This window comes from Scyliorhinus canicula, chromosome 19 (genome assembly GCF_902713615.1).
Source record: "Scyliorhinus canicula chromosome 19, sScyCan1.1, whole genome shotgun sequence".
NCBI lineage: Eukaryota > Metazoa > Chordata > Chondrichthyes > Carcharhiniformes > Scyliorhinidae > Scyliorhinus > Scyliorhinus canicula.
In genome coordinates, this window is record NC_052164.1 from 100,363,989 (window position 1) to 100,387,811 (window position 23,823).

At 47.9% G+C, this 23,823-nt stretch overlaps 1 protein-coding gene across 18 annotated transcripts in view; it reads right to left on the minus strand.

The window, feature by feature from the left end:
* Positions 1-389: 389 nt before the first annotated feature.
* Positions 390-23,823, minus strand: part of phldb1b (pleckstrin homology-like domain, family B, member 1b) — a 356,171-nt gene continuing 332,737 nt past the window's right edge. For 15 of the 18 annotated variants that reach the window (XM_038779264.1, XM_038779260.1, XM_038779262.1 and 12 more), the window contains 6 exons: positions 14,415-14,505; positions 12,594-12,740; positions 10,164-10,383; positions 7,745-7,830; positions 4,264-4,293; positions 390-2,335 (listed from right to left, as the gene is read on the minus strand). In XM_038779264.1, the coding sequence (XP_038635192.1) occupies positions 2,195-2,335; positions 4,264-4,293; positions 7,745-7,830; positions 10,164-10,383; positions 12,594-12,740; positions 14,415-14,505 (715 nt within the window). In that variant the 3' untranslated portion in view covers positions 390-2,194. The remainder of the gene's footprint in view (positions 2,336-4,263; positions 4,294-7,744; positions 7,831-10,163; positions 10,384-12,593; positions 12,741-14,414; positions 14,506-23,823) is intronic. The other 3 variants (XM_038779278.1, XM_038779261.1, XM_038779276.1) reach the window with 1 other exon arrangement.

Here is a 23,823-nt window from a genome sequence, read left to right on the forward strand (position 1 = left end):
AGCCAAGGGTTAAACGATCCTGTGCAGTTCAACCTGTAACCATGGTAATGCACCTTGAAAAGGAGGTCGCTGCATTGTGATAGTCAATCCTGGGAGAGCTCCAGATCTCATGATGATTTTGTTTCCTGTATTTACACAGGTACTGGTGTGTGTGTGTGGGGCGAGAGCACCGCTCTTTCTACACATTGTTGAACCTTTCCCTCCCATCATCTCCATTTCCCTTCGAGTCACATGGAATATATCACCGTGGGGTCAGAAGGGGTGAGGTGGGGTCAGAAGGGGTGAGGTGGGGTGAAGTGGCTGGGGTGGGGGGGTTGTAGAACTGGGAATGAATAATTTTGGTAATACAAAATGCAATTTGAAACTCAGCTATGGGCTGAACAAGAAGCCAAAGTGTAAAACACATCAATGTAATTTATTGACACAAATTCTGAACCCACATCATCAAGAGTGATTGGTGAGTGATTAGAAACAGGTGTCTGGCTTTTAACACGGTAATAAGATCTCTCGCAGCGGCCTGAACTTACCGTGGACTCTGAGATCTTGCTGTCCTGAATGCTTCCACTACCCATCATCTGAGTGTGCGAATAACCAATGGCAGTGGACTATTCAACCACAGGGGCAGACACATATCCTCACTTGGCTTCTATTTGGTGCAATCAAAGAATGAGGACTGTGATGGACCTTGCTGTGTCCGGTCCCAGGGCACTCAGGCCAACTCTAACACCATATCCCTGGGTTCAATTGGCCGGTGCCAGAGAAGGAATATGCCAAGCATTTGGAGAAGGGCTCTTGCTGCCCAAGCATTGGCAAAAGCCACAACCACAGAGCGTTCTACAACATCTGACACAAGTCAAGCCTTCAATAGGATTGGTTGTCAAGACATGGATAAAGAAACATCACCGAGGTGAGAACGTATTTTCAATTAACGAGGCCAACATAAAACTACAAACCAACGAATCTCTCAAACCATTTAACCAATTGTCATCGAGAAACATTTAAAAGTTTGTTCCAAATTCAATTTAGGTTTCTTTTCGCCATGGTATGATGCCGGCAAGATATAAATAAAGAACAGTCACATGTGGTTACTGTGTGTGAAGCAAACTATGGTACAGAGTAGGAGGCAGAAGCATTACACGGTTCTTGATAATTTTTTAAAAAGTCCACGGAAAGACATAATTCCATTCTCCTCCCGCAAAACACTCGAGGTGTTCAGGTAAGCTCTGCCACATTGGGGAGACGAGCTGTAGCCATTGTTTTACTGAGAAATTCAACAACAAAACCAAAACTTAATAAACCAGTACAAATTTCAATCCCTGATTCAACTCCCGAGAAATGCTGCTAACGCCAAAACGAGTCCATAGACTGAGCACTTGGAATTCCTGGACCCAGTATTGAAAAGGCACATAAAGGAGGAACTGTAATCTCCCTCACCCTCGACCACAGGCGGCAGACTTTGCTCAGTCGATTGTGCTACAGCGCACAGTTATGGCTACGATCAGTTCACGCACCTGTGTGCGCACGATGAGGACGCTTTTTTTTTGCGTGTTTTTTGCGTGTCGACCCTTGACACTGAACGATTCTGAACAGCTCTAGTCACACATTGAGTCACCGCTCAGGTGGCAGAGGTTGTCGGGTGTGTTTAGACCCGGCAGTAATGTCAATCCACCCCTGCTTACAGAGTTGTGAAGAGGTTCACCGAAGAGGTTCTTTCCGTTTTGTAAACTGCCTCTATTTTTAAGCCGGGGAGATACATTTTTTTTCTGTGTTTTCTTTTCTCATTTTATTTTGTACAAATCTGTTTGCCTCCGTCAGTTATCCATTTGGCAAATCAAAACTGTGAGGACTGGATGGGAGTCTTTGGCAGAGGTTCATTCCCTATGTTTGAGGTGAAGATATTTCTCTACTTTTTTTTGAAGTCTTCGTTCCAGCAAAAGCGTTATAAAATGATCCATCTGTGACTTGAACTCCGCACGGTGCGTCGGGACTGGTATACTGGTTGTCCCAATCGGTGTTCAAACAGAGAGAACAAGAGAGAGGGGGAGAAAAAGAGAGAGACAGATGGGGTTGGGGGCGGAGAGAGTCAGTCAAGACAGGCAGCACGACCTCCACTGTTGGACAGGGTAGGTCGGTTCTACAAAGGACTGGCTCAATGCCAACTCACTCCACCCAAGAACCCAGTCCTCACTGGCCCTCAGCTCATGAATTGTGTGTAGCCCTCAGCACCCGTGACAATCACATCCATCCAAATTCGCATCGCTTCTGGAGTTGGGGCCACCATGAAGTAGAGTCGGTCGTGGGTCTTCACACAGAATGTGAGACTTGGATTAGGGCTCTGGAAGGAAATGGGGGAGGGGGGGGAAAGAAAAATAAAAATTTCTCAATTATGACATTATAATTGTTGCAGCCCCCCCCCCCCCTCCCCCCTCCCCCCCCACAACCCCCACCCACCGCAGAATGCAGACTTCTGAAAAATCCCTTTGCCAGTGAAAGGCCCTGGTTAGACCACAACCGAAATACTGGTACAGTTCACTCTACTTCAGGAAGGATGTGTTGAGGGTTTGCGAGAGGGTGTGGAGGAGACTTATCGGAATGGTTCCAGGGATGAGGGAATTTTAGCTACAAGGTTAGGTTGGATTTCAAAAGGTAATTGGATGGCACTATTGCGAAATAAGCCTGAAAGACTTTGGGGATAGACCAGGGGAAATGACTGCCTGGATTGTTCTACAGAGAGCTGGCATAGCTTTGATGGACCAAATGTCCTCCTTCCATGTCATAACGACCCCATGTCCACAGGTTCTTTCTCTTCTCTTAACAACTTTTGGAGGTGGAATTAATTGGCCAATTTGATCGACACACCTGACCTCCCTGTCAGCCATGGCTTTATGGGTACTACTCTGGCCGTGGGAGGCGGAAAGTTGTCCCACTCCAGAGCATGGAGCACAAAATCTAGACGGAACCTCCCAGTGCAGTACAGAGGGAGCACGACACTGTTGGAGACAGTAAACCAAAGGTGGGATCGTTAGGTCGCGGGTGGGGGGCGAGGGGGGTGGGGTGTGATCTCAGCCCCAGTCTGTTGTCCCGAGTGGATGAGAAGCGTGCCTCTGTTTTGAAGCAGAGCCAAGGGGAGTTCTCTCCGGTGTCCTGCTCACTATTTATCCCTCATCAACATCAGTAAAAACAGGGTATCTGGTCGTTTAGCACAGGGCTAAATCACTGGCTTTGAAAGCAGAACAAGCAGGCCAGCAGCACGGTTCGATTCCCGTAACAGCCTTCCCGGACAGGTGCTGGAATGTGCCAACTAGGGGCTTTTCACAGTAACTTCATTTGAAGCCTACTTGTGGCAATAAGCGATTTTAATTTAATTTAATTTCATTATCACACTGCTGTTTGAAAGGAGCTTGCTGTGCACTATTCCACAACCGGGTCTCCTAAATTACTACATTTCAACTACTTCATTGGCTGTAAAGAACTTAGAGACATTCTGAGGTGATGACAGCCTCTACAAATGTAAGTTTTCCATTTTTCCTTCCTCACTGATATGGGAGCAGCTTCCATATATTTAAGCTCGTAAATCTGACTTCCCCCATTTCATCGCCAGATGTTTCTGAAGGTGCCAACTCATATTCACATACTCCGAAAACTGGGAGTCTTTATGAGCTGGTTTCCAACGTCTGCCCACCTCTGTAGTGAAGCCGGTGAGGATTCTCACTCCTGGCTGCTTCCCAGTGACCCTGGGCTGGGTTGAGTGCTGCAAAGCCCTCCGAGGTATCTGCGCTCTTGACCATCCCCATTTCCATAGCTCTGCCCTCGGTGTCGTTCCTTCAGTTACCTGGCTTCTAAATCCCTGAATTCCCTTCCTGAACCTCCCTGCCTCTCTCCCCTTGCCCAAGACGCTTGGAAACCTACCTCTTTGACTTGCCCTGACATGGCTCAGGTGTCAGACTTTGTGAGGCTGTGTGTTTCTATGGAGCACTTTGGGACCTTTTATGATGTTGAAGGCGCGACAGAAGTTGTTTTTGTTTCGCTTTTCTATCGACGCCGAAGATGGGGTGTAAAAAAGTTGCTGATTTCCCACCACCCAGGAACAATCCCACCTCTCTGGACTGCTGTGAGCTGAGATTATCACCTCATTGGCCGAGGATAATTTCGCGTTTAAACCTATCTCGTCATGAAGTTGTTTTGACATAAAACAGAGACGAGGCCTTGAAGACCAGAGTGCAAGGGTGACACACAACACGGGGAACTGTGAGTCATACGTACATTGATTCTATGCAGGTTCAAATATCCCTTCTGAGAACAATGAAGAAAATAGCGCAGCAGCCAGGAAAAGGGAAGAAAAGCAGAAAAATAAATAAACCTCTGGAAAAGGCAGGTTAGTGATCCGGTTCATACTGAGCAGAGCTCAAAGCTGTAACTTCAAACAAAGCATTAAGGGGGGGGGGTCATTTTAACCAAATTTGCCTCCTGGGTGTGAGACATCTCTGGGGCCAGCTGCCTGATTTTCCACTCCTCCCCCTTGTCCCCGTGGTGGGTTGAGTTGGGTTAAAATGACTCCTTAATCAACTAACATACACTCACTGTCCAAACCAAGAGAGGAGAGTTAAATTGATCCACTGCCTCACCCACCCATCATTGCGTGGTTCCATTGCTGCAATCGAAGGGGGTGCTCTCTTGTTCTTTTTAAAAATAAATTTAGAGTACCCGATTCATTTTTTCCAATTAAGGGGCCATTTTAGCGTGGCCAATCCACCTACCCTGCACATCTTTTGGGTTGTGGGGGCGAAACCCACGTAAACACGGGGAGAATGTGCAAACTCCACACGGACAGTGACCCAGAGCCGGGATCAAACCCGGGACCTCGGCAATGTGAGGCAACAGGGCTAACCCACTGCGCCACCCTGCTGCCCTCTCTCTTGTTCACCACATAACAAAATCAGGGGCTGGTTTAGCACACTGGGCTAAATCGCTGGCTTTTAAAGCAGACCCAGGCAGGCCAGCAGCACGGTTCAATTCCCGTACCAGCCTCCCCGAACAGGCGCCGGAATGTAGTGACTAGGGGCTTTTCACAGTAACTTCATTGAAGTCTACTCGTGACAATAAGCAATTTTCATTTTTCTTTCATTTTCATTTTATTTTTTTCATTTCATTTTCATTTCATTCATTTTCATGAAACTTTTATAATAATAATAATCACTTATTGTCACAAGTAGGCTTCAATGACGTTACTTCAATGAAGCCTCTAGTCACCACATTCCGGCACCTGCTGGGGGAGGCCGGTACGGGAATTGAACACGCACTGCTGGCCTGGTTCAGCATTACAAGCCAGCTGTTTAGTTGTTTAGCCCACTGTGCTAAATCAGCCCCTATTGAGCAGGTTTAAGTGCCATTCGTAGCTCAGTGGGTCGCACTTGCTATGAGTCAGAAGGTATGTGTTCAAGCCCAGAGAATCTAGATTGGCACCTCCAATGCCAACACAGAGAGTGCGCTGCATTGTCAGGAGGTGCCGCTTTTGTTAGTCAACAATCACTATGTTTAGAAGTACGTCATTGGCCGTCTAGCACTTGGAGACATGCCAAACTTGTGAAAGGAGCGACATCAATCTAAGCTCTTCCATTTTGATTTTGTTGAACTCCTTGCCTAAAAAACTCCTTAGCTAAAACCTCGCTGTTTGCAATGGCACCAGGTCAGGTTAAATCTTCCCCAGGTTTCTAACTTTCACCTCTAACATACTCCTAGATTTGGGTGGGGTGGGGTGGGGCAGCACTGTGGCACAGTGCATTAGCCCTGCTGCCTCATGGACGCGAGGTCCCAGGTTCGATCCCGGCGCTGGGTCACTGTCCGTGTGGAGTTTGTACATTCTACCTGTGTCTGTGTGGGTTTCACCCCCACAACCCAAAGATGTGCAGGGTAGGTGGATTGGCCATGCTAAATTGCCCCTTAATTAGAAAAAATTAATTGCGTCCTCTAAATTAAAAAAAAAGATTTGGGTGGGATGCGTTGGTGACCCCATTATAACTCAAATCCAACGTTGGTTAGGGCTTAATGGTTTCACTGTCCTGAATCCCAGAAAAAAGACGTGAACTTTCTAAACTCAAACTACATCAAAGATTTGCCACGCAAGAGAGAATTGTGACGAGATCAGCCTTTTATAGAATGAAGCCCTGTTATTACAGCCAACCACAGACCCAATAAAGTGATTGATTTCCTGAGCAAAGACCTAAAGTTCAAACCAGTGGTGGGGGGTGGGGGGGGCGGGATGATGAATATAATATAAATACTGGCATTGCAACATTACAACTCCCAAAAAGTACTACACCCACCAAATTATTTTTGGAATGGACTGACTATCCCGTGGCAGCCACATTCAATCAGTAATGTTCTACAAACATTCAGACTGGGGTCAAGGCTGGATTGGTAAAGACACTGGAAAAACTAGTCTGCTTTTTATTTTTAGAATGACACAGCACAAAATGAGGCCATCCCACCTGTGTTTAGTCCCACTCTTCCTGTTCTTTTCGTTGCCGAACAATTTTTATTAAAAAAGTTTTTTTTTAAGAGTACCCAATGATTTTTTCCAATTAAGGGGCAATTTAGCGTGACCAATCCACCTACCCTGCACATCTTTGGGTTGTGTGGGGTGAAACCCACGTAGACACGGGGAGAATGTGCAAACTCCACACGGACAGTGACCTAGGGCCGGGATTCGAACCTGGGACCTCAGCGCCGTAGGCAACAATGCTAACCACTGTGCCACCGTGCTGCCCCACCCCCCCGTTGCCGTGCAATTTAAGAATTTGTCCAGTTCCCTTTTTAAGGTTGAACCAGCTTCCACAGGCAGCACATTCTAAATTATAATTCTCCTCACCTCTATCTCTGGTTCTTTTACCTTCAGTTTCCTAGGATAATGAGCCTGGTGCTGCGGGAAACACTTTCCCTTTATTTACTCCATCAAAATCCTTCACAATTTTGACCATCTCTATTAAATCTCCCCTTAACCTTCTGTGCTCCAGGGAGAACAATCCCAGCTCTCTAGTCTTTCCACAAAGCTGTATTCCTTCAACCCTGGTATTGTTCAAGTGAATCCTCTTTTCCACCCTCTCCAAAGTCCATTTGCTACTCACCTTGACATGGGAGCGTTATCCATGTGAAGAGGCAGCCAAAACCTAGTTTATCATGGAATCCCTACAGTGCAGAAGGCGGCCATTCGGCCCATCGAGTCTTCACCAACCCTATAAATGGGCTATCCATTCACACTCTCCCTTCTATCCCTGTAACCCATAACCTAACCTGCACATCTCTGGACACTAAGGGACAATTTAGCCTGACCAATCCATCTAACCCGCACATCTTTGGACTGTGGGAGGAAACCGGAGCACCCGGAGGAAACCCACGCACACACGGGGAGAAAGTGCAAACTCCACACAGACAGTGACCCAAGGCCGGAATTGAGCCTGGGCCCCTGGCGCCATGAGGCAGCAGTGCTAACCACTGTGCCACCGTGCCGCCCACCTTACAACCCCACCTTTTGACAACGCAGTATTTCCTGGGCCCAGGACTGCGGAAACCAACTGCTCAAAGCCCTGGTGTGGGACTCGAACCTTCACCCTCCTGACCCTGAGGAGAGAGTGCTGCCAACTGAGCTATGAAGAGCAGTATGTGTGAGAGTATGGGAGAGAGATGCAGGCTGCGCTGCTTTACTGTTACTGGTTCTGAGTAGTGTTAGCTTTTTAAGTGTTCTTACCTTTGAGGCACTTCTGAGATGGTCGTAGTAAACCTCCTCGATGGCTTGAAAATAAATCACTCCCTTTAACTTACTTTCGTGTTTATCTGTCGAAGAATTACATTGTTTTAATTAAAATAACCAGATTTCTCCTTTTTTCCACAAGTGTTTCCATTCTCATCTCTTTCCTCTCTCTGGACATGAACCTGATTTTCATTAACTTGAATAAATTCAAACGGCTTTACGCCATAGGGTCCGTCTACGATGGGTCCTGCACCACGGTGGCGTGATGTCACACTGGCGTGAATCGTTACTGGCTTTCACAAGTGAAAGCCGAAGCTGCGAGATGCCTGGAGGGCCCGGGGGGCCCATTCAAAGATGGCACTCCAATCTCGGTCGAGCTAGCCTTGCCGGCTCTATCACTGTGACAGTGTAAACCACGCCCACGGATTCTCTGTGCGCTGGGTGCCAGACAATCTGGTCTAAAACTCTGGAGAGGAACACACTGGGTTCCAGTCAGAGCCACTGACAAATCTCAGGGAAATTCCACTCTTGGTGTCTACACTCGCGCTGTTAGTCACTGGGTAGCGATCAGGGGGAGAAGGTGGCGTCATGGTAATGTCACTGGACTAGCAATCCAGAGTCAATATTCTGGGGACAAGGGGTCACATTCGACCAGAGCAGCTGCTGGAATTTGAATTCAGGGACAGAAATCTGGAATTAAAATCTAGTCTCAGAAATAGTGACAGATTGGTTGTAAAACCCAATCTGGTTCATTAACGACCTTTCGGGAAGGAAATCTGCCGTTCTTACCCAGCCCGGCCTCCATGTGGCTCCGACATTGCTGTAGATCGCTCTTACCTGCTGCCCCCTGAAATGATCGGACTAGCCACTCAGTTCAAGGACAATTAGGGATGGGATCCAAATGCTATTTGCCAAATCCCATGAAAGATGGGCTCCCATGACTCGGGCTCCATTCTGCAGGACCTCTCACTTCCCACTTAATCATTTTGGTCCCTGCATCACATTCATCAGCTTATTCCACCTGAAGTCCGCAGATATGGTTAACACCAACAGGTTGCATGTCTGTGATCCCTAATTCCCTTGGTTGGTGACAATCCAGATGACACAGAATCCCCAGTGACTCCTTTCTCTGATCTCTTTAATCAATCTGGTTTGCTCAGACAATACTGAAACAGGAGCAGTGTGTCTTGTCTAATCCACAATCTCCTGCTCTCCCTCCTGATGTGTTGGGCAGGCTGGGTCGATGTGGACTGCGCTTGATGCAGTGTAGCGAGGGACAAACTTCCAACACTTGATGAGATGCAACACAATTGTATTTAACTTCTAACTATTATACATGTTCAACTGTGGGTTGACACTATGCTGACTTGACTGGAGACCCGAGGCTAACCTGACCAGACTATCTTACTACCACATGGTGTTTGCACTGGCTGCTGCTCACGAACTCTGACTGTCTCAGAGGCTGGGTCCCGAGAGAGCGGGAAAGCTGGTGCCCTCTGGCTTTATAGTGGTTGTGTCCTGTCTGGTGATTGGCTGCTGTGTTCTGTGTGTTCACTGATCATCCTGTGTGTCAATCCCTGCCGGTCTGCACTCCATCATATACCTGGATGTATATTATAACACCTCCGTCTTCAGCTCTCTGCCCATTCCAGTGCATAACAGTAAGAAGTCTTACAACATCAGGTTAAAGTCCAACAGGTTTGTTTCGAATCACTAGCTTTCGGAGCACTGCTCCTTCCTCAGGTGAGTGAGGTCATTCGCCTGAGGAAGGAGCTGCGCTCTGAAAGCTAGTGATTCGAAACAAACCTGTTGGACTTTAACCTGGTGTTGTAAGACTTCTTTCTGTGCTCACCCCAGTCCAATGCCGGCAGCTCCACATCACAGCTGTATAAGACGTAGAGTAACAGAGTCCCTGCTCTAATACCTTCCTACTGCCAAACAGAAGATTGATCCATTTGATGCGAGCTTTGCTTGCTTCCTCTCACACAAATTCTGTGTTCTGAACCATCAATGACAAGACAGACTGGAATCGGACACCGCTGTAATTAGCATTGTATTTACCCTCTGCCTTTTAGCTTTCCATCCATATTGCAGCCACAGGTCACAAAGTGCATTTCTTGGGACTAAACTGTCTGCCGGAAGTCCATTTATACCCCTTTCACAATACACCCTGGCTTGACTTTGGAATTAAAGGGGACATCAAGCAAAAAGCAAAGAAGGCTTTTCCTAAAGCGTGTGTGTGTGGGCCATCACTGTCTCAGTCTTGAAAATTACAATTGACCCCCCCCCCCCTTTGTTCTCTGTACCCTTTCCAGCTGTCTCCACTCCCCCCAACTCTTTACATTAGATAAATAAAAACATTGGTTGCAATTTCCAGCTGTTTCGTTTCAAAAAGACCCCAGAAAAGGCCACTTACCCACGTAATAAGACAATGTCCGCTTAATGCGATCGAACACAAACCACCGTTTTCTCCAGGATTTGATTTTCCCACCCATTTTCGTGAGGTAACCCTTACACATCTTCTCAGTGATGGACACTTGGTAACAGATTTCCAGGTTGTGCCCTGAAGATTCAATGTGGGATCGCAGGTCAAAATCCTCCTTCCTGATTGGTAGATACCGGGTTAAAGGTCGTGCCTAGAGTGCAAAATGAGAATGATTGAGTGGAATAGGAGACAGAACATCACTATAAAGTCCTCAACAAGAAGGTGGCTTCACGTTGGGACTAATCTGCCATTGAAAAGATCTTCTTCCATTCGAAAGACATTGGCTCTTACTGGAAACATTAGATTAGAACAGCACACAGGGAGCCATGCAGCCTATCTAATCTGTTCCAGCTCAGTTGATCCCACTCCCTGTTTCTTTCCCTATAGAATGGAATCCATGGAATTCCTACGGTGCAGAAGGAGGCCATTCTGCCTATCGTGTCTGCACTGAACCTCTGAAAGAGCACGCTACCTCGGCCCACACCCCATCCTAGCCCTGTAACCCATAATCGCGCCTCACTTTTGGACACTAAGGGACAATTTAGCATGGCCAATCCATCTAGCCAGCGCATCTTTGGCCTGTTGCCCGTAGTGCACTTTGGGATCTCCCGAGGTTGTGAAAGATGCTATAGAAATGAAGAATCCCGCTTCGGACACCGAGAAGTCGGCTTCATATTCTGGAGTATGTTAACAGAAACTCATAATCATGTACATATTTACAGCAGAGGCTACAGGCATGGAGGTGACCCCATCCTCGGTCTTTATCCAACTCTGATCACCTCTAGACTGACCTGAGCTTTGGGTCATGTGCTTTCCTACATCACTGTGTGGGTGTCATTGTACTCGGTCCCACATTAACCCTTCATGTACCACACCCTACTACAACAATAAACACAGCTCTTTCTTTATTCCCTGTAGAATGCAAGGTCAGCTTATTTGCTAATAGCTACTTCACAATGTCCAGCTTTGAAGCACGGGTTGTAAACATAGCCTCTTAATCACAGGCTTTCTGTAATTCACATTAAATGACTTTAATCCAATCGTGTGTACAACACCCTCCATCTTGCGGTGTGGTGGTGTTTTTGACCTCTTGATACCATCTGACACTTCAGAAATTGTCAAGGGACAACAATAAGCACAAATTGCTGGAGTGAGCAAAATTCAAAAAGTCGAGTCTTCAACTGAGGAGAATGAGTAGTAGCGAGGAGCAATACAATGAGTGGAAAATGGACACTAGCCATCACCCTAGCAAAGACTGGTGCAATATCATATTATAGAATTTATCATAGAATTTACAGTGCAGAAGGAGGCCATTCGGCCCATCGAGTCTGTACCGGCTCTTGGAAAGAGCACCCTACCCAAGGTCAACACCTCCACCCTATCCCCATAACCCAATAACCCCACCCAACACTAAGGGCAATTTTGGACACTAAGGGGCAATTTAGCGTGGCCAATTCACCTAACCTGCACATCTTTGGACTGTGGGAGGAAACCGGAGCACCCGGAGGAAACCCATGCACACACGGGGAGGACGTGCAGACTCCGCACAGACAGTGACCCAAGCCGGAATCGAACCTGGGAAACCTGGAGCTGTGAAGTAATTGTGCTATCCACAATGCTACCGTGCTGCCCTATCTTACACTATCCAGACAGATGATGAAAGAGTTTGGCGATGTCATGCTGACCAATTACTAGCTGTTTGCTGAGATTTCACCAGAAGTATTCACATTGGAATGTTTGGACAGTGATACGTCAGAACTGAGATCTACTGCAGAGGAAATTCCCGAATTGGTGACTGCAGAACCTTCAGCACCAACAGAGCCAGACACTGAGTTTATTTCCCAAGACGTACCGGCAATAAGTGAACAGGATCGCACTTGAATGATCGCAAAGAGCCAAATTCTTGAATGTTGAAGATTACCTAAAAGAGGCAGATGTCTTACTAATGTAAAGATGTATAGACAACATAATGGTGCAATGCAAGAAATATATAGTTGGGTCTGTTGTTAACGTATTAAATGTGTTTGAGAGAAAACGTCGTTTGCACAAACGGAGTAAGCGGGAGGGGTGTTATGTATTCAGGTAAGACTGCCTGCTGGTGGAACATCACGTGATCTGTTGTGGTGTCAGTGAAGTGTTTGCGTGGGCTTTCGGTTCACCATCTTACCCTGCAGAAGCAACATCTCCAAATAAATCCTACACTATATTTTACAAATTTAGAGCATGGCACCTCTACTTCTTTTCTCTTTGTGACCAACAACAAAAATATAACCTGCACCTTTGCCAAGCAGCCAGGAGCCTTACATTCTCTTGTTCTGCAATCTTATCAAGTAAGTTTACGCATTCCCGGTGAACAGGTACCTGTGAAAAGTTTTTCTCCCGCATCTTCACCTCTTTATCGATTAACTGCTGCCGGTGATCGGTCTCGTCCTGCAGCCTCTTCTCCAGCTCTTCTCGTCTCTTGCGTTCTTCGTCAAAGGCCTGGCGACGCATTTCCATCTCACGGGCCTGTGGGGAGTGAGAGGGGAACACCGTCAGCGTCAGAGTCCAGAGAATGGTCCCGACTCACCAAGTGATGGGCAGCGGCTTCCCGAAACCAGTCACCTCCACCTCCTGGAAAGACAAGGCCAGCAGACACAGGGGAACGCCACCACCACCACCAGCTCCAAGTCACACACTTGGGTTTTAATTGTCCGTTTCTTTACTGTGGCTGGGTCAATCTTTTGGGACTGCCTACCTAAACAGCACTGTGGGAATATGCGGGGCTCCCAAATGGGTTCAAATCGAGGGCATGAGAGTGATTTATCCTCACTGCGTCTTTAGGAAACATTCCCTAAACCTGCAGCTGTCTGTTTAATGCACGGTAGGCAGCTGGGGTTTGGGCAGCAGAAGCTGGGCTGCTGGACAATGACATTTAAATATCCCACACAAGTTATTCCTTTTCATTCAATCTTGGCTAACAAAGAACAAGCTCCAAATGGGTGTTTTTTATTGAAATCGTAAATGTATTTGAAAGGAACTGTTTGTCATTTTGCTTACACCAAAGTGGCTGGAGGGAGTCTTCTCCCCTGTCTGTTAGCAAACATCCACACTACTTTGTGAAGACAGCCGCCCACAAACTCCAACTGATGAGTGTTTAATCACCCTCTTTGCTGTACAGAGGTCAGAAACCGATCAATACAAACACACATAACATACATGCATTTCAATATGTACGTGCACATACACCTATATATATATATACACACACACACATACAATGTACACACCCATATATGCAGATACCAACACCCACACATATGCTCCACATACATACAAACATAACAAGTGCCCCATGAAACTTTGGAACTTTAATCCGCAAATCTGAACATTTTAATCTCTTCTGGAATTTAAACAGGAAATGATTGTGAAACATTATTGAAGGCTCTGGGGCTCTCCGATCTGAAGAAGGAAGCTATGTCCCTGATTCTAATCTGCCCTTTTGGACCGTGTGACAGGGCAGCACATCACTCACAGTGCTGTGAACAAACAGTGGCTGGAACCTCTTCTGGGCTTAGTGTGTAACTCATTTGCGGAACCGAGAGGTTAAATATTAACAAGTCCAAGTGAGACAGAAGTTTGGAAGAGTCGCAAGGCTCCTCCCACCCTACTACAACAGCCAGTGGTGAGCAAGGACCGAGCTGGGAGAAGAAGGGAACATCTATAATAATAATCTTTATCACCACAAGTAGGCTTACATTAACCATGCAATTAAGTTACTGTGAAAAACCCCTAGTCGCCACATCCCGGTGCCTGTTCGGGTACACTGAGGGAGAATTCAGAATGTCCAAATTACCTAACAGCACGTCTTTCGGGACTTGTGGGAGGAAACCGGAGCACCCGGAGGAAACCCACACAGATACCGGAGGGGATGTGCAGACTCTGCACAGACAGTGACCCAAGCCGGGAATTGAAGCTGTGACCCTGGCGCAGTGAAGCAACAATGCTAACCATTGTGCTACCGTGCTAAAGCTAGAAATAGCTTCAGGGTGGGGGTGAGGTACGGTGGCGTGGCAGTGCAGTCGGCAGGGAATAGGCTCTTCATTTTACCAATTAAACATAACCGGGGTGGTGACATGGATTAATTCCTGAGCTTCCCCCCCCAGCTGGATCTTAGTTTCAGTGAAATCCTGAGGTACGTACCCTGGTTTCCAAAAGTCGGGCCTTCTCAGCTTGCGCCTCCTTCAACATCTTTTCCATCTCCTCGATCTTGGAGACGTCTGCACCACTGGCACTTCCCAGGGCGAAGAAGGAACAGTCAGAAATTAAAATCGGGAGATGTGGGCAGGGCCCATTAGTTTCAAATACAAGAGTTTCAAATCGAGGATTAAACACAGTTGTATGAATCAGTTTGGAATACAAGATCAAACGTAACAAAATATGGACAAACTCAGGTTGAAACCAGGAAGCACTACCTCACACAGCATATTGGAAATCTGAAACTCTCTCGAGTTTCAATAAAAATGACCATGAGGCTATCAGACTGACATAAAATCCTGATGGGTTCACCAACATCCCTCTGTTCTGACCTCTTTATGTGACTCCAGTCCACGGTTGACTCCTAACTATCCTCTGAAGCAGCTGCGTCATTTTTGAAATGAAAATGTCAAAATGGGACTGACAGAGTTTTCACTCCTGGGAATGGGTGTCGCTGGTTAGGCCAGCATTTATTGAGAAGATGGTGTTTACAGTCCTCCTTTCTTAAAGTTTTCCAATTAAAGGGCAACTTAGCGTGGCCAATCCACCTACCCTGCAGGTTGTGGGGGTGGAACCCACGCAGACACGGGGAGAACGTGCAGACTCCTCACAGACTCAGGGAATCGAATCTGGGACCCTGGCGCTGTGAAGCAACAGTGCTAACCACTGTGCCGCCCAGATATATTTGATATAATAAACCATTCCGAGGCCAGTGTTGAAGTTATTTTCTCCCAGATTGGTTATTAAGTCAGCTTTATAGTGACCAAGATAAATGTTCCTGTACAGGGAAACCAGTCAAAAAAACCTGGAAGCAACAAACGACCCTGGGTGTCACATATGAAACGTTATTGTATAGACTTAAATATACATTTAAAATTCCAGACTATTAAACTGGTAACTGGTTACAGCTGGGGCTGATGGTTCCCCCATGTGGATGATACACAAATTCAATTAGTTTACTCCTTCCTGTCCAATCAACCTGTCCAATAAGCAAGATTAGGTGACGCTCTTTAAGGATTGGCTGTTTTAAAAAAAATTATTGTACGTTTATTGCAAATTCCGTTCAGGTCAACGAGGTGTAAGAAAGAGATTCAGATTCTTGCAGCACGAGTCACGAATCCGGGCCCCAGTTTCAGGGGGACAGAACAAGGAAGACACGGCTGGAGAACCTCGGTCTTTCTGACTTGGAAAGAAAGCATCCAAGAAAGTAACTCTTCAGAGCTATGCAGACTTGCCCAGAGCTTACAGATAATAGAATCAGGTCATGGAGCCTTCCTGCCCTGTGTCAGTGTTCATACCCCTCACCTGTCTCCTCCCACCCCACTTCAACTGATCCCAGAAACATAAGATTCTTAGAGGGTAAATGTTGAGAGGAAGTTTTCACTCCTGGGAAAGTGTAGGACCAGAGGACAAAGTCACAGAATAAGGGGATGCTCATTTAAGACGGATCTGAAGAAAAATTTAGAGCCATAGAATTACTGCAGTGCAGAAGGAGGCCATTCGGCCCATCGGGTCTGTACTGACCCTCTGAAAGAGCACCCTACCTGGGCCCACGCCCCCACCCTATCCCCATGACCCAATAACTCCACCTGACCTTTGGACACTAAGGCCCAATCCACCTAACCTGCACATCTTTGGACTGTGGGAGAAAGCCGGAGCACCCGGAGGAAACCCACGCAGACACGCGGCGAAGGTGCAGACTCCGCACAGACAGTGACCCAAGGCCGGAATCAAACCGACGTCGCTGGCGCTGTGAGGCAGCAGTGCTAACCACTGTGCTGCACCTAAATTTCTTCTCTCAAAGAGTGGTGAATCTTTGGAATTCTTCATCCCAGCAAGCTCTGGTGGCTGAGCCCTTGAACATTTTCAAGATTGAGATTGTCAGGTTTTTAGTCAGTGGGGGAGTAAGGGTGATGGAGCTGAGGCAGGAAAGTGGACTTTGTGAGTGTGAGATCAGCCATGATCTTATTAAACGGAGGAGGAAGCTCAAGGGGTTGAATGGCTTCCTCCTATTTCCATGGTCTTATATTCTTCCAATAACTTCTCCCTCATAAGATTATCCAGCTTCTTTTTAAATGTAAATTTGTTTCAATACTATTCACTTTAATCACACCCTGTGGTAGTTGAGTTAAACATTCTCATCACTCTCTGGGTAAAGGACCTCGCCCCCCCTTATGTGTTTGGTTTGATAGTGACTCTCTTACCTTTGTGGTCCAAAGATTTGGCCTCTCCCCGCCCCCCCCCCTTCCCCGAACAGGCACCGGAATGTGGCGACTAGGGGCCTTTCACAGTAACTTCATTGAAGCCGACCCGTGACAATAAGCAATTTTCATTTTTCAAGTGTAAACATCGCCTGGGATTCAAACCTGTTCATCATTTTTGAGACATCGCTCAACGATAGGGTACGGGGACAGTAGCAGCAGCAACCCGGGGGGGTGGGGGGGAAGGGGGAGGGAAAAGGTGTTGGGGGAGGGGGGTGGCGGACGATGACTATGTTTGTTTATTTAATTTAAATTTATTTTTAAGTTCTTCTGTTGTTCATTGGGGTTGGGGGGGGTGGGGGATGGGATACATCCGTCGATACGGTCTGGGGGTGTTACAGTTATTATGGGTTATTTTGTTGCATTTCATTGTTTGTCGTTACGTTTTATATTTTCTGTAAAAAATTCCAATAAAAATTATATTAAAATAAATAAATAAAATTTTGAGACATCGAACAGATAACCCCCCCGGTTCAGTGAAAAAATCTGAATGTGAGGCGGGAATGACAGGACAAGGAGGCTCAGATTCGCACTGCCTCACGGGTGGTGACGTTGGGACGCTTTTCCTCACAGAGAATGATCAACCTGTGGAACGGATTTATGGGGCGGTCAGGGAAAGCAACGAGCGTGAAATCCTTCATATACAAAAATAAAAAACCCCAAAAAAGGATGCTGCTACGAGGGGGCCTTTCTTTGCTTTTCCAGGTGGATGGAGTTTAACACCATCGTCATTTCTGAAGTGGAGTCACTCCTGTAATGTGGGAAATGCAGCAACCGTTTTCTGCCTAGCAAGCTCCCACAGACTGCAATGATTGGTAGGTGGTTATGGACTGGTAGCCCAGAGGTCCAGACTAACCATCCTGGGTTGTGAGTTCAAGTCTCGCCAGGGCATATGAAGAATCTAAATTCAGTTAATGACATAAATCTGGAATAAAAAAGCTAATATCAGGAATGGGGACCATTTGGTTCATTATTGCCCTTCGGGGAAGTAAATCTGCCATCTTTTCCTGGCCTGGCCTTTTATACGAATCCACACCAATGATAATGTGGTTGACTTTTAACTGCCCTCTGGAACGGCCTAGCAAGCCACTCAGTTACATTCAAGATGGCAGCTCACCACCACCTTCTCAAGGGCATTTAGTGATGGGCAATGAATGCTGGCGTTGCCAGCAATGCCCACAGCATGTGAACGGATAAAAGGAAAACCAGTTTAGTGATATTATAAAGAGATGGATATTGGCTAGGACACTGGGTAGACCTTCTCCCATTGGTGCTGTGGAATCTTTCACGCCCACCTGAGAGGGTGCTTCATCTGAAAGACAGCACCTCTAACAATGCAGCACTCCCTCTGTACTGTACTGTGTGTTGCAAACTAGATCATGTGCTAAATCATTACCTCCCAAAACGCACAACCACCTATAAGGACACAGGCAGCAGGCACGTGGGAACACCATCACCTGGGGGTTCCCCTCCAAGTCACTCACCACCCTGACTTGGAAATGTATCATCGTTCCTCCACTATCGCTGGAACTCCATCCCTAACAGCACAGTGGGTGTACATACACCATATGGGCTGCAGCGGTTCAAGAAGGCAGCTCACTGCCACCTTCTCAAGGGCAATTAGAGATGGGCAATAAATGCTGTCCTAGCCAGCGATGCCCACATCCTGTAAGTTAACAATTTAAAGAAAGTTTCTGAAGTGGGACTTAAACCCATGAGTGTTTGATTCAGACGTGAGACGGCCACCAACTAAATCACAGCGGACACTTAGAACACTGTTAAAGAACATTAGATAGACCAGCTGGTACCCTCTCTCAAATTCCCTTCCAAAATCTCTTTCCAAATCTCTCCCTTTTGCCTCCCTGCCCTCCCCGCCTCCCCCCAATACCCCACCTTGATGCGCTCTGCTCAATCCCTATGATTTCACATCTCTTTGCTGATTTCCTGGTGGAACCTCAAAGACCTTTACCCAAATCTTCATTAGTTCAGTTCATTTCTTCTGTTCCACTCCTGCCCTGGGAGGTTTTTGTACATTAATGTCACCTTAGACACGCAGTCGCTGTGCGGTGACAATGAACAGTCTGTGAAGGAATTTTAAATACTTAACAGGATTATACGTTTAAAGTTAAAACCATTGGTTTCGTGAGAATTTGTAAAACACTTTGCAAATTTGATTAGCAGAGAGAGGAAAGGATCTGCAGCAAATTGAAAGTACATAAGAACTGGAGAAGGCCATTCAGCCCCTCCAATCTGTTCTGCCATCCAATTGCTGGTCTGAACCTTCAATTTTCCTGCTTCTGCTCCACATCCCCTGATACCTTTAGCCTAATAATACTTAACCGATCCACAACTGAGCCAAAAGAGTTGCAGATTTCTACCCTTGTGTTGCCTGACAATGTTCCTGCTCCTGGACGGCCTGCCTCCAATCTTAAGGTTCCGAACAGCCTCATCGGGGGTGTCAACCCTGTTGGATCTTTTCATGAATTTATATGCCTCAGTAATGCCGCCCCGTAACCATTTCAAACCCAGAAGTAGAAACCACCTGAATGGAAATTGTCCATGTAATTCAGCCCTCCAAGCCCCCGGTATTACTTTTGCGGAGTAGAAGCTGATCTGAGTTTTGTTAGCACTGACAAAGTATTTGGTGTTTTACGAAGTAGTTACTCAGGCGCCGCGAAAGAAAAGATGGAATTTAGAATATCAGTTTTACTTGCCATGCAGGAGACTAAGTTGAAGCGCATCCTGTTATTATGAGGCTAAATGCAATGGTAATTTTGCACACAGCAAGATCCCACAAACTCAGGGAGATTCAAGACCAACATCCACCACTAGTGCAGGGTAGAGTGTTGGCCAGGACACTTGAAAGAAGTGGTTCTTGAAAATCAGTAATGTGCGTCTGAGCCACTGATCCAGCCAGAGGAGGCTTGATATGAGGTCCAGGGCAAAGGACGGTTTGTCCTGATTCTCTCTGTGCGCTCATGTCCTGGACTTTCTCGAGAAGCTTCAAGCTTCTGATTCAGAGGCGAGACTTCCATCAACTGAGCCAATCTAATGCCCATTATTATAGAATAGGGGTAAAACCACATTCTGTAAAACCCTTCATTATCTAAAGACAAGCTCCTCATCCAAAATCTCTTTTTTTAAACTTTCTATTTCGGTACCCCAGGCTTTGAAAGGTTAACAGTTCTGGAAGTGCTGCCAACAAGAGAGTGCAGAGCACAAACGCTCAGACAGAAACCTCTCGCGGAGGGCTTACAGTGCATCTGCACACGGCCACGATCTCACATCGCTGCTCTCTGCAAAAGGTTGAGAAGGAGGAAATGTGGGTAAAATTCTGGGCTCACCATGGGCCGGGTGCCAAAACCCAGAACACACAGCCTCCTGACAAACAAACAAACACAGCAACTTGCTCCCAGACCCCTGGCAGCTGGAGAAATATTTCCTGTTCGCCAAAACCAAAACCTTTGGTGAAAAAAAAAAGACCAAGATCTTTTGCTGAGTACAAATGCTGTTAAACAGCATCCAGTAACAGAAGAAAGTCAGCAAATAGAGAGAGAGACAGAACGAGAGAGACAGAACGAGTGAGAGAACGAGAGGGAGAGAACGAGAGCAGCCTTGTAGCATTTAAACAGACTCACCTGCCACAGCCCCTGTAATGATTCGAAGCCATCAGTTCAACACGAGCCCCGGTTACATTTCCCAACAGAAAAGGACTCGGAAAATCCTCCCCCTCACCCTCATCTTCAGGTGAGCTTAGGTATTAAGGGTGACTCGAGTGGAGGTAAAAACTTCCTCTTAATGAGGAGTTGGACTGATTGAGAGAAATGTTGCTTTTCTCTCTCTCTTTCCCCGTAAAACTTTAACAAACGCAGACATGAAACAAGTGCACAGTGCGGTAGGAGTGGAGGGAAAGCTGGGAGGAAATCCTGGAATGGAATCTTTATCCAGTCACAGAATCCTAGCAATTATAAAGTCACAATGGCACAGGAGAAAGACTTTCCTGACCGTCGAGTCCCTGCCAGCTCTCTGTGGAGAACGCCACTCGGGGCCCGTTTCCTGTGATTGTGCGCAGGCTCCCAGCGATACACCTGTCTTTAGGGAGATTTGATAAAGATAATGACAGGTGAGTTAAGGGAGAGAGATAGGGCAGCATGGTAGCATGGTGGTTAGCACAATTGCTTCACAGCTCCAGAGACCCAGGTTCAATTCCCGGCTTGGGTCACTGCACATCCTCCCCGTGTCTGCGTGGATTTCCTCCGGGTGCTCCGGTTTCCTCCCACAGTCCAAAGATGTGCAGGTTAGGTGGATTGGCCATGATAAATTGCCCTTAGTGTCCAAAATTGCCCTTAGAGTTGGGTGGGGTTACTGGGTTATGGGGATAGGGTGGAGGTGTTGATCTTGGGTAGGGTGCTCTTTCAAAGAGCCGGTGCAGACTTGATGGGCCGAATGGCCTCCTTCTCCACTATAAGTTCTATTAGAAAGCACTTCACATTAGCTGGTGGCGAATGATGACTGAGGACTGGGGTGGGGGCACTGATTGAAAGTTTTGGGCAAGAAATGGAGTGGGGGGAGGGGCATGAGTGATAATGATCTGGAGATAACAGAAGGTGGGATTCAATTTCAGCACAGCATGTGTCTATTTGGCCCAGCTAAACCTCTCTGGTACTAGCCCGGCATCCAGAACCATCTAGCCTAATCCCATTTCTCTACTCTATTATTTATTGTTTATTCCGCAATGCAGAAGGAACTGATTTTTCTGTGAAATTTGGGGGGGTTTGGAGGCACTTCCAAATTCATATTGAAACCAAAACATAGCCAGAAGTGTGTCCTGGAATAGACACTTTCCAACGATCATGCTGATAGAGAATTCTTGCCCCAGCACAGTTAAACCTTTCTCCATTCCGAAGTAGTGCACAAAAAAAAATGTTACAATTATCCATGTAAACTGTAGGAATTCCCAGGTTTTCTTTGGTTGGGGATTTGTCCGCTTCCTGACCTAACTATGAAATGGGATAAATTTCAGGAAAGCAGCGCGCTTTTAGAAAATATCGCCACCATCAGAGCAGCAGGAGAAGGGCCTTTCAGGGCCAGCATTCAATTAGATCATGCCTGATCTCGATGGGCCAAATGGCTTCGTTCTGTGCCTTTCCTACTCTGTGACTCTCGAGGCCAAGCCTCAAAGTCATCTACCCACCTTATGGACAAAAATCTACCCATCTCCAGCTGACCCCCAGCACCCACGGTTTGTGAGGGAGTGTGTTCCAGACCCCGTAGTACTTTGTTTGAAAAACTGTTTCCCCTTTCACCCCCGAGGTTAATCCCTTGTCTTGAATCCACCCGCCAGAGAAAACGGTTTCTCTCTGGGTGCGATTTAACGGAAATGAAACAGTGTCCCGTGACGGTCTGGCAGAGCCGAGAACGGCCCGGCTATTAAACGGGATTCTGCTTAATTTCTGTGCTTTGCCGAGGAAGGACCCCCCCCCCCCCCCCTCTCCCCCCCACCCCCGTCCCACACTTAGTCCCATTTCCAGCTCCGCCCGTCAGTGCAGGAAGAGATCAGGGGGCCATTGTTAAATGGTGTGCTGATCTCTGTATCCCCCTCCCCGCGGAACCCAGACCACCCCACCCCCATGCCCCAACACACCAATTAGGGGGTCACCCCCCCCCCCCCCCCCCTGCACCTGCACCCTACCTCATAAGGGCTGGGTACCCCCCCCCCCCCCCCCCCGGCCGCCCCCAGCCCCAATCCCCAGCACAGGCAAGATGCCATCTGGGTATCTTGGCACTGCCAGCCTGGCACCCTGGCAGTGCCAGGAAGCCACCTGGGTGGCACCATCGGAGATGTCAAGGTACAACTCTTCCCAGAGTACAATCACCCAGGCCCCCCCCCCCCATTGCCTGGGAGCCCCCCCCCCCCATTGCCTGGGACTCCCCCCCCCCCCCATTGCCAGGGAGCCCCCTCCCCATTGCTTGGGAACCCCCTCCCCATTGCCTGGGAACCCCCTCCCCATTGCCTGGGAACCCCCCCCCCCCCCCCCATTGCCTGGGAACCCCCCCCCCCATTGCCTGGGAACCCCCCCCCCCCCATTGCCTGGGAACCCCCTCCCCATTGCCTGGAAACCCCCTCCCCATTGCCTGGGAGCCCCCTCCCCATTGCCTGGGAAACCCCCCCCCCCCCATTGCCTGAGAACCCCCCCCCCCCATTGCCTGGGAACCCCCTCCCCATTACCTGGGAAACCCCTCCCCATTGCCTGGGAAACCCCCCCCCTCCATTGCCTGAGAACCCCCCCCCCCCCCCCCCATTGCCTGGGAAACCCCTTCCCCATTGCCTGGGAAACCCCCCCCCCCCATTGCCTGGGAACCCCCTCCCCATTGCCTGGGAAACCCCCTCCCCATTGCCTGGGAACCTCCCCCCCCCCCATTGCCTGGGAACCCCCTTCCCATTGTCTGGGAATTCCCCCCCCCCCCACAAGTGCCGGAACGCCTGGTCCACGTTTGTGGGAACCAGTGCTGAACGGCACCCGGCGGGGATCTCAGAGGCAAGGCCCCTCGGTCCCGGGCGCTGGGTAGATCTGGCGCAGTCTACTCTGGGGATGTGGCCACCATTTGTAAAGCCACCATTTATTACCGAGACCCCAGTTACTTGTGGTTTAATGCAACTGAGTGACTTGCTGAGAAATTTCAGAGAATGATTACTACTGAAACACGCTGGTCTGGGTCTGGAGTCACATAAGAGACCAGAGCGGCTAAGGGCAGCAGGTTTGCTTCCAAGCTTCCAGTTGGATTTTTAATACTGCCAGACAGCTTCACACTTGTGGAGAGTACTCCAAAGTTTTCTAATTAAGGGGCAATTTAGAGTGGCCAATCCATCTACCCTGCATATCTTGGCTTGTGGGGGTGAGACCCACGCAGGTACGGGGAGAATGTGCAAACTCCGCATGGAGAATGACCCGGAGTCGGGATCGAACCCGGGTCCTCGGCGCCTTGAGGCAGCAGTGCTAACCACTGTGTCACTGTGCTGCCCAAGTGTTGACAGCACCCGGATCGCTGTCCAGCAACTCTCTCATCTTCGCTGGGAGGTTGGTAGGAATCAG